At 43.4% G+C, this 16,246-nt stretch overlaps 2 protein-coding genes across 9 annotated transcripts; one reads left to right on the forward strand and one right to left on the reverse strand.

The window, feature by feature from the left end:
• Window positions 1-87: 87 nt before the first annotated feature.
• Window positions 88-10,230, reverse strand: LOC106567127 (telomere zinc finger-associated protein). 2 transcript variants are annotated; one of them, XM_014136064.2, is made up of 11 exons: window positions 10,056-10,230; window positions 7,440-8,252; window positions 6,500-6,810; window positions 6,190-6,307; window positions 5,884-5,976; window positions 5,016-5,102; window positions 4,721-4,875; window positions 4,431-4,567; window positions 4,006-4,170; window positions 3,710-3,798; window positions 88-3,570 (listed from the first exon to the last, which is right to left on the reverse strand). In XM_014136064.2, the coding sequence occupies exons 2-11, from the start codon at window positions 8,187-8,189 to the stop codon at window positions 2,947-2,949; spliced, it is 2,529 nt and encodes an 842-aa protein (XP_013991539.1). In that variant the 5' UTR covers window positions 8,190-8,252; window positions 10,056-10,230; the 3' UTR covers window positions 88-2,946. The 2 variants fall into 2 exon arrangements, with proteins under 2 accessions (XP_013991539.1, XP_013991540.1); XM_014136065.2 differs by lacking the exon at window positions 10,056-10,230 and adding an exon at window positions 8,671-8,933.
• On the forward strand, window positions 8,644-16,246 carry nol9 (nucleolar protein 9). 7 transcript variants are annotated; one of them, XM_014136073.2, is made up of 14 exons: window positions 8,756-8,886; window positions 9,011-9,067; window positions 9,828-10,382; window positions 10,577-10,799; window positions 10,998-11,128; window positions 11,307-11,448; window positions 12,489-12,585; window positions 12,687-12,784; window positions 12,932-13,093; window positions 13,377-13,632; window positions 13,848-13,962; window positions 14,154-14,328; window positions 15,101-15,234; window positions 15,518-16,246. In XM_014136073.2, the coding sequence occupies exons 3-14, from the start codon at window positions 9,876-9,878 to the stop codon at window positions 15,638-15,640; spliced, it is 2,163 nt and encodes a 720-aa protein (XP_013991548.1). In that variant the 5' UTR covers window positions 8,756-8,886; window positions 9,011-9,067; window positions 9,828-9,875; the 3' UTR covers window positions 15,641-16,246. The 7 variants fall into 7 exon arrangements, with proteins under 7 accessions (XP_013991542.1, XP_013991543.1, XP_013991548.1 ...); XM_014136067.2 differs by lacking the exons at window positions 8,756-8,886; window positions 9,011-9,067 and adding an exon at window positions 8,644-8,718; XM_014136068.2 differs by lacking the exon at window positions 9,011-9,067 and having other exon boundaries at window positions 8,652-8,886.

Here is a 16,246-nt window from a genome sequence, read left to right on the forward strand (position 1 = left end):
TACATTCACTTCTCACAAACTGACCTATTGGCTTGATTTGTCTCATCACTGATGTACAGTGTAAAAACACAAACTTAATTAATAACCTTAAAATACATAACCTTTTATTTATCAAGGTGAGACAAGAACAAATTCTAATTTACAATGATGGCCTGGCCAGTGACAACTGGAAGCAGCCTAAGACAAGTTGTAGTTCATTGTCAGACCAATGCACAGGCAAGATGAATATGAAGTCCACAGAGTAGGGAAATGTCTTGAGGGGTTTCATAGTCTACTGGGCTGAGTAGGGGGCTTCCACTGGGTGAGGTCCTTCTGTACAGCGCAACTCTCCAAGTGTGCCATTCATTTAGACAAACATGGCTACTACAATACCCACTGCGCCGGGCACACCACGGCATTTCAACGCATATAATTGGTTGATAACGTTGATCAATGACATTACAACCTATATTCACCGTCTGAAAGACAGCCAAAAGTGAGTTGGAATTTCCAATGTGTTATCACTATGCTTTCAACCATCTACAAGCACCACCAAATTCCAATGGAAAAACAATGTCTGATTTTTAGTTTAGCTGTCACCCAAATGTCCATCACTATGCTTTCAACCATTTAAAAGCACATTTTTCTGTTTATTTATACCACAGATTGGGTTATCATCTAATAGCAGAACCAAATGACCTAGATTGCAGTTAAGGTTACATTAAAAGTACATGGCGCAAGTGATCAATGCTGTTCAAGATTCTGGCAGATTATTACAGCAATTGTGAACATCCCCACAGACCCGTGACTGGCCTATGCATGCTACAGGTAACTGCCAAAATAAACACCAACATAAAGTGTCTTAATAGGGCGTTGGGACACCACAAGCCAGAACAGCTTCAAGGCATCTTGGCAGAGATTCTACAAGTGTCTGGAACTCTATTGGAGTGATGTGACACCATTATTCCCTGAAAATTCCATAATTTGGTGTTTTGTTCATGGTGGTGGAAAACCCTGTTTCAGGCGCCGATTCAGAATCTCCCATAATTGTTCAATTGGGTTGAGATCTGGTGACTGAGACGCCCGTGGCATATGGTTTACATAGTTTTCATGCTCATCAATCTGGTCAGTGACCACTTGTGCCCTGTGGATGGTGCCATTGTCCTTCTATGGGGACATAGCCATGGGAGCCAAAATAATAGCCTGCCCAGCATTTTTATACATGACTCTAAGCATGATGGCATGTTAATTGCTTAATTAACTCAGGAAGCACACGTACCTTCATTTACTCAAGTGTTTCCATTAGTTTGGCAGTTATCTGTATCATGAAAATGCATGCTTTATATGATTACATAAGAAGAAATGTAAAGTTACACTAACCTCAAAATGTGGCCATGGATGTGTTACTAATTTGAATGTTACATTATTTTGTAAAATGGTCTTAACTTTAGGCTATTTACTGTATTAGAAAAGTCATATTGAATTGTGTTTGGTTGAAAATGCAACAAAATGTCAACATTTGAAGGAGATTTATCTTCTGCTTGGATAGTTCCATCTGTGCTGACTTAGTCTGGCATTAATTCCAGTTTGTCTACAAATTAATGAATGACTTCGATAGCAACAGTGAATCTATTTAGATCTCTTAACAATCATTCTCTAGATAGCGCATTGGTAATAGTCAGTGACAGATATCATAGCTAGGCTTGGTTAAAACCCTGGATGGGAGACTAAAGGGTAACTGTAGTGCAGGGGTCCTCAAACTTTTGGGCTTGGTGGGCCAAAGTATAATCTGAATGGTGGGCTGAACAAATAGACATAATTTATTTAGAAATATAACAATTTAAACAATCGCTTTTTAGGGTCTTAAAACAATTGCTTTTTTGTAATCATATAAATACATTTCAAACATTAACCAAATTGTAGTCATATAACTTGACACCTAACAACACATTCTGATTGCCAGCATTAAACATGTATTACTTTCTATGTTCATAACGCTAATAACTTGTAAATGTGCAGGGCCCTAGCATTTTGGGGGCCCCAAGAAAGATTTTTACCCATCTCAAAGGCAAAACATTTTAGTGGCCACCCTCTTGGCGTGCAGAGAGAAAAATGTGCTACTTTAAAGTTAATGTCCTGCAATTCGACACATTTTCCTTGGGGCGTGGAGAAAATGTTGCAGTTTTAAAGCAGACTTTCTGCAATTCTACAATTTTTTTCATGGGGCAGAAATAACAGTTTGCAGTTTTAAAACTAATTGAATGCAAAACTAATTGAATGCAATTCTACTCATTTTGCCATGGGATGGAGAGAAAATGTAGCAATTTTTATGTGAATTCCCTGTATGTTCTTATGATATCTGTGTGAGAGTGACTAACAAAATCAATGGGGGCCCCTTGGAGGTCAGGGCCCCTGGGCACGTGCCTTGGGTGTCCGGTCAGTAACTCGGCCATGATTACAACAAAATTTAGATAGCTGGCTAGACTGACTTACCTAGCAATCTATAAAATGTTAGCTGACATGGGTTAATTGATTGACCGTCAGTGACCGACATAACAAGAGGAAAACTATTGAAATTGCACATTTTGCATTCTACTATGCTATCTCTAAACAGTAAGTTGAGACCCCGACTGACTTCATAAAAAATAAATTCAAATCTTTAAAAAACAAGCCCCAGTTTGGTCAGCCCTGCTGTAGATAGATTCTCCACTAGGTGCTGCCCAGCCTGTTTCTTTTTCCTGATAGTGGACATACCGTTGAAGATCTGACGTTGTTTTAAAAGGTACAAATTCAACATATTTTATACAAGGTTTGTCTATGTTGAAATTTGGTTACTATGATGACATAATCCTGTGATTGAAATCTCACCCTCAAAACAACAGTTAATTACTTTTTCAAATCCCATGTATTTTCCCAAGTAGATTCCACGTCACAATACGTTGCCTGTCCCGTCCTCAGGCCTTGCTCTTAGCAGGAGGATCCTCCCGTATGTTCTTTCAGATCCATCGTGGTCTCAGGGATGGGGAAGTCGCCTGCCACCAGGAGAGTCTGGTCCATCACATCTGTCACAATGAAACCATGCCCCACCACACCCAAACCCTGGGAGGAGAGCACCTCCACCTGGCCATGTCCCTGTCCCACCCCAACCTGGGGAAAGCCCACCTGGCCATGGTGAAGGCCCACCTCTACCTGGCCTTGGCCTACCACACCTTGGCTCTGGGTTAAGCCTACCTCCAACTGGCCAGGCCCATGCCCCACAACAGCCTGGTTAAAGCCCACCACCATCTGCCCTTGGCTGGACACCACCTCCTCCACCAGGGGCTGGATAACCACCCTGAGGATGTCACTGGTTCCTGGTACAGTTCCAGACACACTGAGTCCAGGTCCAAAGACAGGAAGAGGGACACTGGGTCCAGAGACAGGTGCCAGCCCCTCAGGTGTCCCCTTCTCAGTGGGTGGTGTTGGTGAGGGGCTAGTCTCATCCTCCTCCTGCGACCCCTCATCCTTTACTATCAGGTTCCGTAGCTTCCTCTCCCGCGGGTTGTAGTTCTCTGTACGGTTGTGGACCTGAATATGACGTCGTAAGTGGGCCTGGAAGAAAAGAGGAGAGACTTCCGTATTCAATTCAAATTTTATACAGCTTAATTTATCCCCTCAGTGGCTGGGTGAGCATTAAACATGCATGGAAATTTGAGGAACCAAGCTAGCACACTGGAAATGCATGGCTTACCTGTCTGGTGAACTTGTAGCCACACTTTTCGCACTCAAACTTCCTCATGCCCTGATGGCGACGCACATGGACGCGGAGCTGCTCGATGGCTGGAGGATTTAACAAACAAGACAATATGAAAACATACAGTAAACTTGTTTTACTGCATTTTGTTCAACTAAAGTCAGGGTTGAATCTTTTCAGGAAGAAATCTACTGATTAGATTAAAACATGACAGAAAATATTATTTCAACTGAAAAGGTAGTATCATCAGTGATGCCACAATCTCTTGTCAACCATGACAGTTCCTCTCTCACCCTTGAAGGTCTTGCCACATATCTTACAGCAGTGAGGGCGGTCGTCCTGGTGCTTGCTGGCGACATGGCGGAGCATCGGGCCCTTCTCTGTGAAGCGCTGGTTACAGAACTCACAGCTATAAGGCCGCTCTCCCGTGTGGGTGCGATGGTGCTTGTCAAGACTGGCTGGAATGACATACAAAACACACACACAGGCATCGGCACAAGCACAATGTTGAAGCGTTGGAATAGGCAGTGTGAGAGCTCACTGGATGTTAATGTGAGAGTTTGTGTTAGTCTGAGACAGAGAGTGTGTTTACTCTAGCTAAATGATAACTATGAGACTAAATCATACTCTATGACCTGTGCAACTATGTTCATTGTTAGAAATGGGTGTGTCCTGCTACGGTATCTGCAGGGCCTAGTGAGAGGACGACAGTTCTTACCCTGTGTCCGGAAGGTCTTCCCACAGAGGTGGCACTGATAGGGCTTCTCTCCAGTGTGAACGCGCAGGTGCATGTTGAGGTTGGCCTTCTGGGTAAACGCATGGTTGCAGTACTCACACACAAATGGACGCTCGTTTCTGAGAAAGTGAGACAAACAAACAGGGACATCACATTATTCGATGCATTACGTCACATTAGACGACAGTAGGCTATATCGGTTCAGTCAAACAGTCTAGGTCCCCCACGGTAACAAACTCCTCACCCACTACCATGCCCAGTCTCAGCCCCACCTGTGAATGGCTTTGATGTGCATCTGCAGGCCGTTTCGGCTGGAGGCTCGATGGCCACACTCTTCACACACAAAGAGCTTCTCGCCTCGATGCTTGGACGCCTCATGCAGACGCACCTCCGTTTTAGACAGGTAGGCTTTGCTGCACAGAGAGCACTGTGGGAAATATTAATCACAGGTTAGACGTTGAACAGCAAGCAAGCAGTCATATATCTTGACAATAATGCAGAAGCAAAAAAGGTTTGAATACAGGAAAAGGCCGACCAATTAACACAAAGGAGAGAGAGAAGACTTACTGCATGTGGTTTGGGTGCGCCATGGATTTTGATTTCGTGATTTCTCAAATCTTTTTTACGCATAAACTGTTCCGAGCATGACGTACACTGAAATAGATACAAGATCAAGCGATAATATGTCAATATGAGTTTGATACAAAGCACACCAGAGAGAGAAGTCTTCAAATGTAAATTAATGACATGTTCACCAGGGTTGGGGTCAATTTGGAATATATTAATTCAATTCAAACAATTCATTTTAAATTGGCCACAACCCAAAGGAAGCAGAATTTGAATTGAATTTGAATTGGGGGAAGTATAATTTAATTCAAAGCAATTCAAACTATTTCAACTGAGATGTGAAACATAAAAGTCTAATTCATTTGACAAATGTTTATCAAAAGAATATGCCACTTAATTAATGCAAAGAATACACATACCATTTAAATATTAGTTAGATATTTATTTATTTTTTGACACGAGATGTTAGATTGTTCCCTTTCATATTGCAGTGTTTGATCTAATGTAATCTGGGAAATGTATTTTAGTTCTGATATTTAAAAAGACATTTACAATTGTTTTAGGAGAATGAGTTTTACAAATGGAAATATTTCATCCTTATGCTACATGGTATTGGTAAACATACAGTACATGATGTCAAAATAGTCATTACTATGGTGATGTGTAGAACAAATAATTTGAATTTCATTGAATAAAATTCTACTTCCTTTAATTCAAATTGTGGTGTCCTGTGGTGTGTGGCCGATTCAAATTCAAGAATTGGGTTGGAATTAAAGAGCAATTCGCAACTCAATTCAGACTTGACCCCAACCCTGATGTTCACTGTCCTGTGGGCGTGTTAAAGAGTGTGAGGTGGTAGGTGCTGGACCTTATTGGGCATTTCCCCTGTATGGGAGACAGTGTGCAGACGTAGATCCACCACTCTGTCAAATGACATGGGGCATTGAAGACAGTTGTGCACCTGTACTAACAACAAGAATACACACATACAGTGCACGAGGGAAAATGTAAGGTATTGTCTAATTTAGGGCACACAGTATCGAAATGTTTTACAACCGAAAACAAAAAATAAGCATTTCTTATAGGACAAGTCATGGTAGTCCCTCCCCTTTATGCTCACTTTTCTTCCTTTTGATGACTAGCGGACATGACTTTAGTCCTGCTGATCACTCACCGCTTTTACTTTTTCATCACATTTGCAGTTCCGGGCCTGGTGGTCCATCAGATTCTCCTTCCTGTAGTACCTCTTCCCACACTTAGAGCATGCAAAGGGCTTCTCACCCGTATGACGCCTGGTGAACAGTGGAAGAACATAAATAACACACCAACACTAGTCACTCAATAATACCAGTCTTTTTCATTATTCAGGTCTCTCTTGCAAGATATTTTTATCTCAACAGGACCAACCTTTAAAAACAAAGATTGTATAATAAAGTCACAATCAATGCAAAGTCAATGCAATGTGATAGCAGTGAGTTGCATACCTGTTGTGTACTTTGAGATAGTATTTGCTGAGGAAGGTCTTATTGCAGGTGGGGCACTGAACAGAGCCCTTTTTGGAGCCCTTGGCCGCCTCCTCACTGTTCTCTTTATTGACAGCTTTACCTGGTCCTTTACGTCTGCCTTTGGGGCTGGAGATGGTAGTCGGTAGGGCATGGGGCACATACTCTTCATCAGTGTCCTCATCCATCACCTCCATCAAACAGTCATCATCGTCATCATCATCATGAGGCTGCAAATGAGAATTAGCTTTATAGCTAACATCTGGTACAATGGCAGTGACCATGTCCGTTACCTGCGAAATAAACAAACACAATGAATCATCATCTCTATTGTCATTCATCACATCTTCTGACCCATCCACCTGTAACTGGGAGACACAATATTTCATGCATATTTCATGCATTATCCATCATATTGTAGCTATAGCCTAAGCACTTGCAGTAAGGTATAGGCCTACTGCAGGGGTCGGCAACAGGCGGCCCGCGGGCCAAAACCGGCTCATGAGTGATTTTCTTTGGCCCCCCAATGTTTTTAGTAGATTATTATTATTAAAAATGTTTTTTTGGGGGGGGGACACCAGGAATTCAGCCAAAAAATATATCTAATTTAGGAAATCTTATTCCCACGAATTAAAAAAAAAGAGACGCGATTGTGTCTTAACGAAACAAGGTATGAAATTATTTTCAAATACAATCTATTTTTGGGCATAGTTTGGCCAATTTGCAGTGTACAAATTCTTATAAATATGTTCCGGTCCCCCGACCATTTGCTCTGACAAAAATCGTCTGTTGACCAAATCTAGTTGCCTATCCCTGGCCTACTTTATAGTTCTAGTATAAAATCTACAAATCTGTAGGAACATACCCTCCTAATCTATTCTTACGTTAACACTTCAGGATAAGGTTACGTATTCTAGCCTACCTCTGTTGTATCTGTAGGCTGAGGGAGGCTTTGTCCCTCGTCCTCAGCCCCATCACTTTTATCCATTAGGCTGATAACTAGTTGTGGTGTTCCCCTATTGGTGGTCCCCTGGGGCAGGAGCTGCGGCCTGGGGCCCTCTCCAAGCAGCCTTCTGGAGACCTTCACCTTACGCCCAGAGCGAGTTGTGGTGGTGGTTGCTTCTGGAGGATCCTTCTTACTTGAGCCGCTACTAGGGGTTTGGGATTTTTTGGGCCTCCCTCTTTTTTGGGGGGACCTCCCCCTTTTTAGGGGGACCTTGGTTTCCGTAGAAGTTACAGGTGGGATTAGGCCATCATCTTCACCCAGAAGATCTTTAGACTGAGGTTCTTCTGGAGAGACTGTCCCTTCTGTGGCGAACTGCTGACAGAGGGTGAGCGCATCTGGTACACAGAGGCGGTCTGCAGCCTGTTGCACATTGTCCAGATTCAGAGAGTCAAGCTTCAACTTCCCTGTGTAGAAAAAGTCTAGAAGTAGTTCCAGGCCGTCAGTGGGGCACTCCTTTGGGAGGGAGACCTCCTTAACCATGGTAGTGGTTGGCTCAGATTCCTGGAAAAGCTTACTAAAACAGGCCAGGATGTTGCGATGGGCATTGTACACCCTCCCATCTCCTCCTACAGTCAGCTTGGCATCACAGAACCATCCAAGACCCCTCTGCTCATTCAGAAAAGACAACACCCGTTGGGCATGGGTGCTGCTCACCTGTGTAAGCATCTCTCACCCTTGACAGTAGATTGCTGCTTCTCAAGGGACACTGGATTCAGTGTCATGGAGTTGCTTGAAAGAATCAGAAAACAGATGACAATTGAAGAAATGAATAGAAAATAGGCTACTGTCTGTAACTTCTATTAATATCATTAGGCTATTAGTATTCTTGCAATCTTAAGTCTTAACTACAGCATCATCAGTCATTTGTCATGCATAGTCCAGACTTCAGATGCATTATTAGCAAGATATTCACTTAAACCTGGTATGGGACATTTGCACAAGGGGTTGAGTAGTACTAAATATGCCAACACATATGAGATAATAATACTGAAATAAATAGAATTTGTTTAAGATTAGACAAATGTATTACCCAGAAATGATTAGTAGGTAGGCCCCTAACTAGCTACGCACCTCGACGTTTCTGACATTATACAGACGCTCCCTAAGCTTTCATCTGTTCAGTAGAAACCACAGAGACGCGATTTACCTTTGCAGGATGCTGGCAATCGTGTCACTGCTATCGGTTGTTGGAATGGTGCATTGCATTAATATAATTTATAAACAGTTATTTTGACTAACGTATCAAGAGCATGTATTGCGTTATGTCTCGTCCAGGCCAGGCGGTAGGGACCGGATGTGACGGTTAGGCTAGCATCATGCAAGCGAGCTAGCTAACCATAAATACACGCTTTGCAATTGAATGGTGGGTAGCATGCTAACATCACGTTCAAATTACACGATTTTGTAGTTATATAATTGCATTATTTTGGGATGGACTAACTAATGATATTTCGAGCTAATGTTCTCTTTGGTGGCTGCATGGTTAGCTGTCTACGCTAGCAGCTAGCTACGCGAACAACTGAGCATGCGTGAACTCCGTGAAGGTATTTACTGTTCATCCTATTTTATCGATAACCCCACCCCCCAAAATAATGAGGCAGTCTAGCCTGAGTTACAGTTAATATTTTGTATCCAGGTTGTGTTAATTTAATAAATGCCTATTTTAGGTATCTGTAACTAATATAAGGTAGGTAACTACAAAACGAGCTTGCTAACTTTGAAGTAAACGCTGTAACCGCCGCTGTGGGATACCGGTTGGCCAATTATTACTCAGAATGGCGTCTGGCTGGCTCACATGGTGAAACCACTACGCGATCTAGCTAACAGTATACCGTAGTAATGTGCCAACACGATTTTTATTCGTTCGCTATAGAGGTCCTCCAAGCATATTTTTGAGAAGCTACGGAGAGGTACTGCTTGGTATCCAACCTTCGTCTTGCCGATCGTGGTATATGCTCTCCAATACAACACAACTAATGTTTGTTGGCAAGCTAACTAATGTAACAAAAGCTATCTTAGCTAGCTAACCAGAGATACATTGACATCACTGTAGTATTGGGCAGCAACTGTGTTCATTCACCTTAGCGAAGTTCAATGTGTTACTACTAGTAGTTAGGTGAGTTGAGTTAGCTAGGTAAATTATCTGTAGCTAGCTAACGTTTTATCTATTTACACCAACGTTAGTTAGTTAGTTAGCTAGCTAACAACAATCAATCTTGCCTGCTAGTATAGTATGTACAGATGGCTAGATCGATGCTTGCCCATTGCAATAGTCGTGTTCATTTTGTACTATTCTCTCTCCAGGGTTCCCCACCTTACATCTTACTTACAAAGGGAAAGCCATTAATAACCATGAAAGTGCAGAAATCTCTCCCCAAAACCAAGCAGACGTCCAAGAGGCAACAATGTAATGACAAGTGGTTCAAGTCCAACAGAATTCCCCAAAACTCAGACTCTTCAAACCTCAGCCCAAGCACAGCCATGGCCAAGCTAGAGCACCGCGCATCTAACCTTAGAAAGGACAAGCCTAACCTGAAGAGACTGAAGAAGAAGGCCATGACTGTGTCCTTCAGACAGGTCAAGACTCCGGCTGCCACGGAGAGGACCCCCTCTCGTCCTCTGACCAACGGGGGTGCAGGTCGACCAGAGCAGGGCAGTGACTCAGACGAGTCCCAGGACTGGAGCTCCTTTGCCGAGTCTGTTTTACATCAAAATGGTGGTGGAGAGAGTATGGAGGGCCAGGAGAGTTGTGTCTCAGCCAAAGCTGTGCCTGGCAGGATAGAGGAGGAGGCTTTTGTTCACTGTGCAGAGCGAGACTACATCCATAATCGCACAGTGCTGGTCATGCAACAGGGTCAGGTACTTACGCAGTATTTTCAGCTACACTTTTTACTTTTCAGTGGCAACTACACTCCCCGCTATAAGCTACTTCCTGTGTGCTTTCACTAATGCCTCCTGCTAGTGTTTTGTCTCTTATAAATGGTATTATTAATTTTGTCCATGCTGTGTGGATTAAAGTTATTCTAAGTCACCCTGATCTCTTTCTCCTGCAGACCCTGTGTTTTAGGGGGAAGTGCCTTCTGTCATGTCTGTACGGTCGGGTGGAGGTGCATGGTTTCACCCTTGAGGAGGGTCAGCAGTCCTACCCACTTTTTTCCCCTTCCTCACATTGCCCCCTCACCGTCACAGCACTGGGGGATTCCCCTAACCCCAGCAAGACCAAGAAAGCGGGCCGTCTAGAGGCCAAAGCCATTGTCCGCAAGTACCTCTCTGCAGGTAAGGATAGCCTTTGAATGAGACCATCCACCCTTTAAATAATTTGCATGACACTATCCTCAGCTGCCTTCTTTTTGTGATTTGTTTCCAATTATAGGCCTAGTTAGATCACCCTGGAGGGAGTAAATTGTTGGTTTGAGTTTGAAGCAACCTTACAAACGAGCAGCATTTAATCTTTATTTTCTGTGTTCTGTTTAGAGACATGTAAAAGGTTGTTGAGTGAAGTAGATTCCGACTCCTGTGTGATCCTGCTGGAGCCCCTGGACACCCCTCTGACGCGGTTCCTCAACAGTTTCCCAGACCTCAAAGAGCTGTTTGGACTCAGTTCGGTGGGTTGACTCTGATAATCCGATGTTGTCATCTATCTACAGCATGTTACTACTGGCCTTTTCATAAAGACTTTTATTTTACCGACCTCTTCTTTTGTAGAGTTACTGTAAGGCACGTTTTCACAACTACTGATGTAAAAATGGCTTTATAAATACATTCGATTTATTTGAATGATAGAGGGACATCCGAGACAGTTCAGCTATGCTGGACACTCCGCTCTCTGGCCTTGGCATAACCCCACTGCGGAGAACAGCCGGAGGCATGGTTATGTCACAGACCTACAGGGAGGCGCTCAACGGCCTGGTTAACGCCTGTGCAGGTAAACCCACACACAGCCCTGCTATCTTAAAGAGGAACCCCAAAAAACAACTTATTTGGTTGAAAAAGATCTACGTGGCATCAGTGTTATTTAGAAACACTTATTCTAGTGCCAACATTAACTACAAAGTGTAAATAGTATACTTTTGGTTATAAAGTCAGTATCTTCCAAAAGGGAGATTTGTGACATTTAGGGGAAACTATTACACTCCTAAATCCTTGGATATTTGAGGGTTGTGTTTTGATTTCAATCGTGCCCAGTCTTGTGCACTAACACGGGATGGTAATGCCTAGGGAGTATTGTCATGCACGGCGAACCGGTTGCGCCGAGTGCGCTCTATCCAATCGTAGCAGCAGACTCAACCTACAGTAAACCCATTAGCATGCACCGCCTCGGACTTGTTTACGTGAGACAACAATACATACATCGGTGCCAATGTTATGTTGAAAGAACGAGACTCTGTGTTTATCAAGGTCTTGGGTTTTTTCCAACTCAAACATCCTCACATTCGTGAGCTAACGTTAGCATCACAAACACAACTGTCATCAAAGACACTGATACCAGAGAAGGTACAGAAAACAGGAAATCCTCTGAGCTTGGTATTCTTGACCAATCACGTTCATATGCTGTGTCACCAGGCCGCGTTCAGCAGGACACAATCTTTGGGAACGTTCAAATAGAAATATGTAATATAGAACAAAACATACCTCTGACATGTAGACCAAGCAATCGTGAACGTGGCCCAGGTTACTAAGCCATTCGTCACGTGTACGGTGGCTGTTTGGGATATTTCAAGTAAACGACACACAACAGTAGAGAACATAACACACCCACTTCAAACTCTCATTGCTTCTAGCATTTCTTAATGAGGATGTGGAAAAGTGAGGCGACAAAAGTGAGTTCAGCCCCTCTTTAACATGACAAACAGGTCCCCTCCAGTTCTTTTCTACAGACAAGCATGTCAGGTTTCTGTTGTATTCCACATGGTGGAGACTGAGATATTTCAACCTGATGACCTATGGACTGTTTTTCGTCTACAGAGGAGCTCGATGGCTGTCCAGTTATTCTTGTATGTGGTGCTAAGAATGTTGGAAAGTCCACCTTCAACCGTCACCTCATCAATACCTTACTTAACCAGTGAGTAGTGTATTTTTGATTTATGTTTGTTCGGTTGGAAGTTTCTTCAGTGACACAATGCTTATAGCAATGACCCTCCCTGTGTGTCTGTGTGTGTGCAGCACTGCAAGTGTAGAATACCTGGAGTGTGACCTGGGCCAGACAGAGTTCACTCCCTCAGGTTGTCTCTCCCTGTCTACTGTCAGAGAGCCACTGCTGGGTATGTATCGTAACTGTTTCCTTTACAATCGTGTACAATACATTTTTGTGCAGTGAGTGAGTTTTCATTACACATGGCAAATACACTGGAACTACCTGTATTTCCCAATATTTCCAAACTAACCCTGGTCTGTCATGTTGTTTCCAGGTCCTCCCTTTACACACCAGTGGGCTCCAGAGCACATGATCTTCTATGGCCAGTCGTCCTGTGAAACAGACCTGGACCGCTATCTGGAGTCCCTCAAGTCCCTGTGGCGCTTGTACAACCGAGAGACGCCCATCGTCATCAACACCATGGGCTGGGTCAAAGGTCAGTAACACAGTATTCTTGGCAACCTGAGGGCAACATTTGTCTCAAATGCCATGTACAAAAAAAAAAATGTATGAAATGTATTCACTACTGTAAGTCGCTCTGGATAAGAGCGTCTGCTAAATGAAAAAATACAAATAAAAAAATGTTAATGTATAGCCCGATCTTTAAAAAGGGGGAAAGCAAGCACACGTTTTAACAGAAATAATTTATAGTAATTCATACTTGTATTATTTACAAATATTTTTCATACTGCCATTTTAACATGTGCCTACTTCTTCAGGTTTTGGCTTTCAGTTGTTGGTGGACATCATTCGCCTCTTCTCCATTTCTCACGTGGTGCAGCTCAGTAGTGGGGATAAAGTCATGTGCCCCCAACTCACCCCTGAGTTCCTGAGGTCATCCCACGGCTGGCAGACACACCCTCCTGTCCAGTCAGCTTTGGGGGAGGACAACTCTGGAACTCATCCTGCCCAGCGGAGTTACACTCTATTCAGTATTCACTCCGAGTTTGAAGGAGCAGGGCGCCCGGGCGAAATGTAAGAGTCCTAACAACACAACAGCTTTCTTGGTTGCCATGGATATAAAACATTTTGCTGATGGAAGAAACTTTCCCTTTACTTTTAGAGAAAAGACAAACCCACCCTGCACTTCTTGCCAGGAACACTTGTCCATTAAGCTGACGTATCAGCCTTCGTCTGCCCTACTTCTCTGACTTCCTCTCTCTCCTCTGCTGTGTGTTATTCTTCCAAAGGAGACACCAGCGCAGCAACGAGCAGCGTGACCTGGCTCTGCTGGGCTACTTCAGCCAGCTGCAGTCCCCTGAACCAGGCCCTGTCAGACCCCTACACTGCTTCACCCCCTACCAGGTAAAAAATCATCACTTTTTGAAGAAGAACGTTGCCACAATCTGAAGCTTTGATGCAACCCATTCTGAAGTGTCCTGTTCCGCCAGCCTGCGTGCGCCAAATCATGTTTATTTATGATAAGCATTGGATTCAAGTCTGTTTATTGTTAAATGCTAATTCCACTACGTCCATCTCTTGTCCTCTCCCTGCAGGTTCCCCATTCAGCGGTGGCTGTGGGTGTGACGCACTGCGAGGTGGCACCAACTCATGTGCTCTACACTGCCAATGCCAGTCTGGTGGGGCTGTGCTGTCTGAATGAGAAGGTATCAGGCAGGGGAAGCCCAGTACTGCTCTCCCAAACCCCTGTCTGTCCTTGTGTGGGCTTTGGTACGTGTATATACACTATATTAACCATAAACACATTATCTTTCATTCTTCTGATGTGTGGTAACAAAAGTAATACCGTAATTTCCGGACTATTGAGCGCACCTGAATATAAGCCGCACCCACTGAATTTAAAAAATATATATTATTTTGAACATAAATAAGCCGCACATGTCTATAAGCCGCAGGTGCCTACCGGTATATTGAAACAAATGAACTTTACACAGGCTTTAACGAAACACGGCTTGTAACAAAAATAAATAGGCTTTAACGACACGGTTTGTAAAAAAAAATAAAAATTAGCAGTAAACAGTAGCCTACCAAGAAAGTCATTGGTCACTATCTTCCTCCTGTGCACTGAAACCACTGAAGTCATCTCCTTCGGTGTCGGAGTTGAATAGCCTCAGAATTGCTTCATCCGATATTGGATCGTTTTCATTGTCGCTCTCGTCACTGTTTGACCTTAACCCGTTCGGCAATTTCATTGGTCTAATGAAAGTTTCATGCCGCCAAAAAACTGAGCACGTCACAGAAAGTGTTTTTTTGGAGAGAGAAAGCGGGAAAAATCCATATATTAGCCGCGTCATTGTTTAAGCCGCGACGTTCGAAGAGTCGGGGAAAAAGTTGCGGCTTATAGTCCGGAATTTAAAGTACATGTATATCAAACCTAGAACAGTAACAAAGTTTGGCATCTCCACATGGATGACTACCTCCTTGGATAGATGACAAACTGGTGAGAGCAATCTATTAAGTAGTGTTTCTCTCTGTTCCGCAGGTGTCCTTCGTGGTGTGGACATGGCACGGGGCCTGTACTTCCTTGTTACACCTGTAGCTCCCTCGGTCCTCCGTCAGGTCAACTGTCTTCTGCTGGGGGCTGTCACACTGCCCAACACCCTCCTCACAGGCCAGGTAAGACGAGATGATACCTCCGACACACTAAGCACTCTAAACACTTCGCCGACGTACTCTCTGCTCCTCAAACCTCTGTTCAATGTCTTTGTTTGACTTTCACACTTGGATATCAACTATAATAAAACGTGAAAAATCACAACTGCCCCAAACTATTCCATTTTTTTTTCGTACTGATTTGTTGTCCTGTTCCTCTCCATTAGTGTATGCTTTTAGCTATCAAAGTATTTTGGTTCAGTCACTCATGCTTGCGTCATCTTAGTCCATATTCTTTCTGTTACAGACAGGAATTCTGGGAGAACCTCCCTACGTCACAATGGACTACAGCTTTGAGCTAACCGGGGCCGGGAAGCTTCACGTCTTCAAGGGGCTTGCAAGACCTGGCCAGATGAAAAACGCAAAATGATTTTTTTTTTGTTTTTATGGTTTCACAGTAAGAAATCTGAATCTTTTTTTTCTTTTTCTTTTTTTGCCTTGTTTATTGACTTTAAACACCAAGGCCAGAGTTAAGGTCGTTGAATGTACAGAAGAGAAGGTTCAGGAGACGGTGTACCGTAGAGTTGGCGTGAGTGACTCGAGGCGTACTCGCGCTCCAGATCAGAGTGCTGAAGACGGCCCAGGCTGTGGAGGTCAGCTCCCTCTTGTAGGTGTGAATTGGGTTTACCTTTTGGTCTACAATCATGAGAGAATTTTTTTTTTTTTGGGGGGGTTGCTCTATTCAATAGTTTCGGATGTTTGAACGTGTTTCTATCACATGGACAATATCTAGATATGCAGTTAAACCTCTGTCTGGCACCGTATTCCCTAGCGCACTGGTCAAAAGTAGTGCGCTATATAAGGAAGAGGGTGCCATTTGGGACACATACTGGGTTTAATGTCTATTCCTCGTGGGTCACATTCCAAACCAAGATTGTACACATTATCAAAATGTAAACAAATTGATATACTTTTTGTTGTTGAAAATGTGAGCTTTTCTTGTCACTGTCAGGACTTTATAAATCTGTTGCCCGTT

This window comes from Salmo salar, chromosome ssa13, assembly GCF_905237065.1.
Source record: "Salmo salar chromosome ssa13, Ssal_v3.1, whole genome shotgun sequence".
Lineage (NCBI taxonomy): Eukaryota > Metazoa > Chordata > Actinopteri > Salmoniformes > Salmonidae > Salmo > Salmo salar.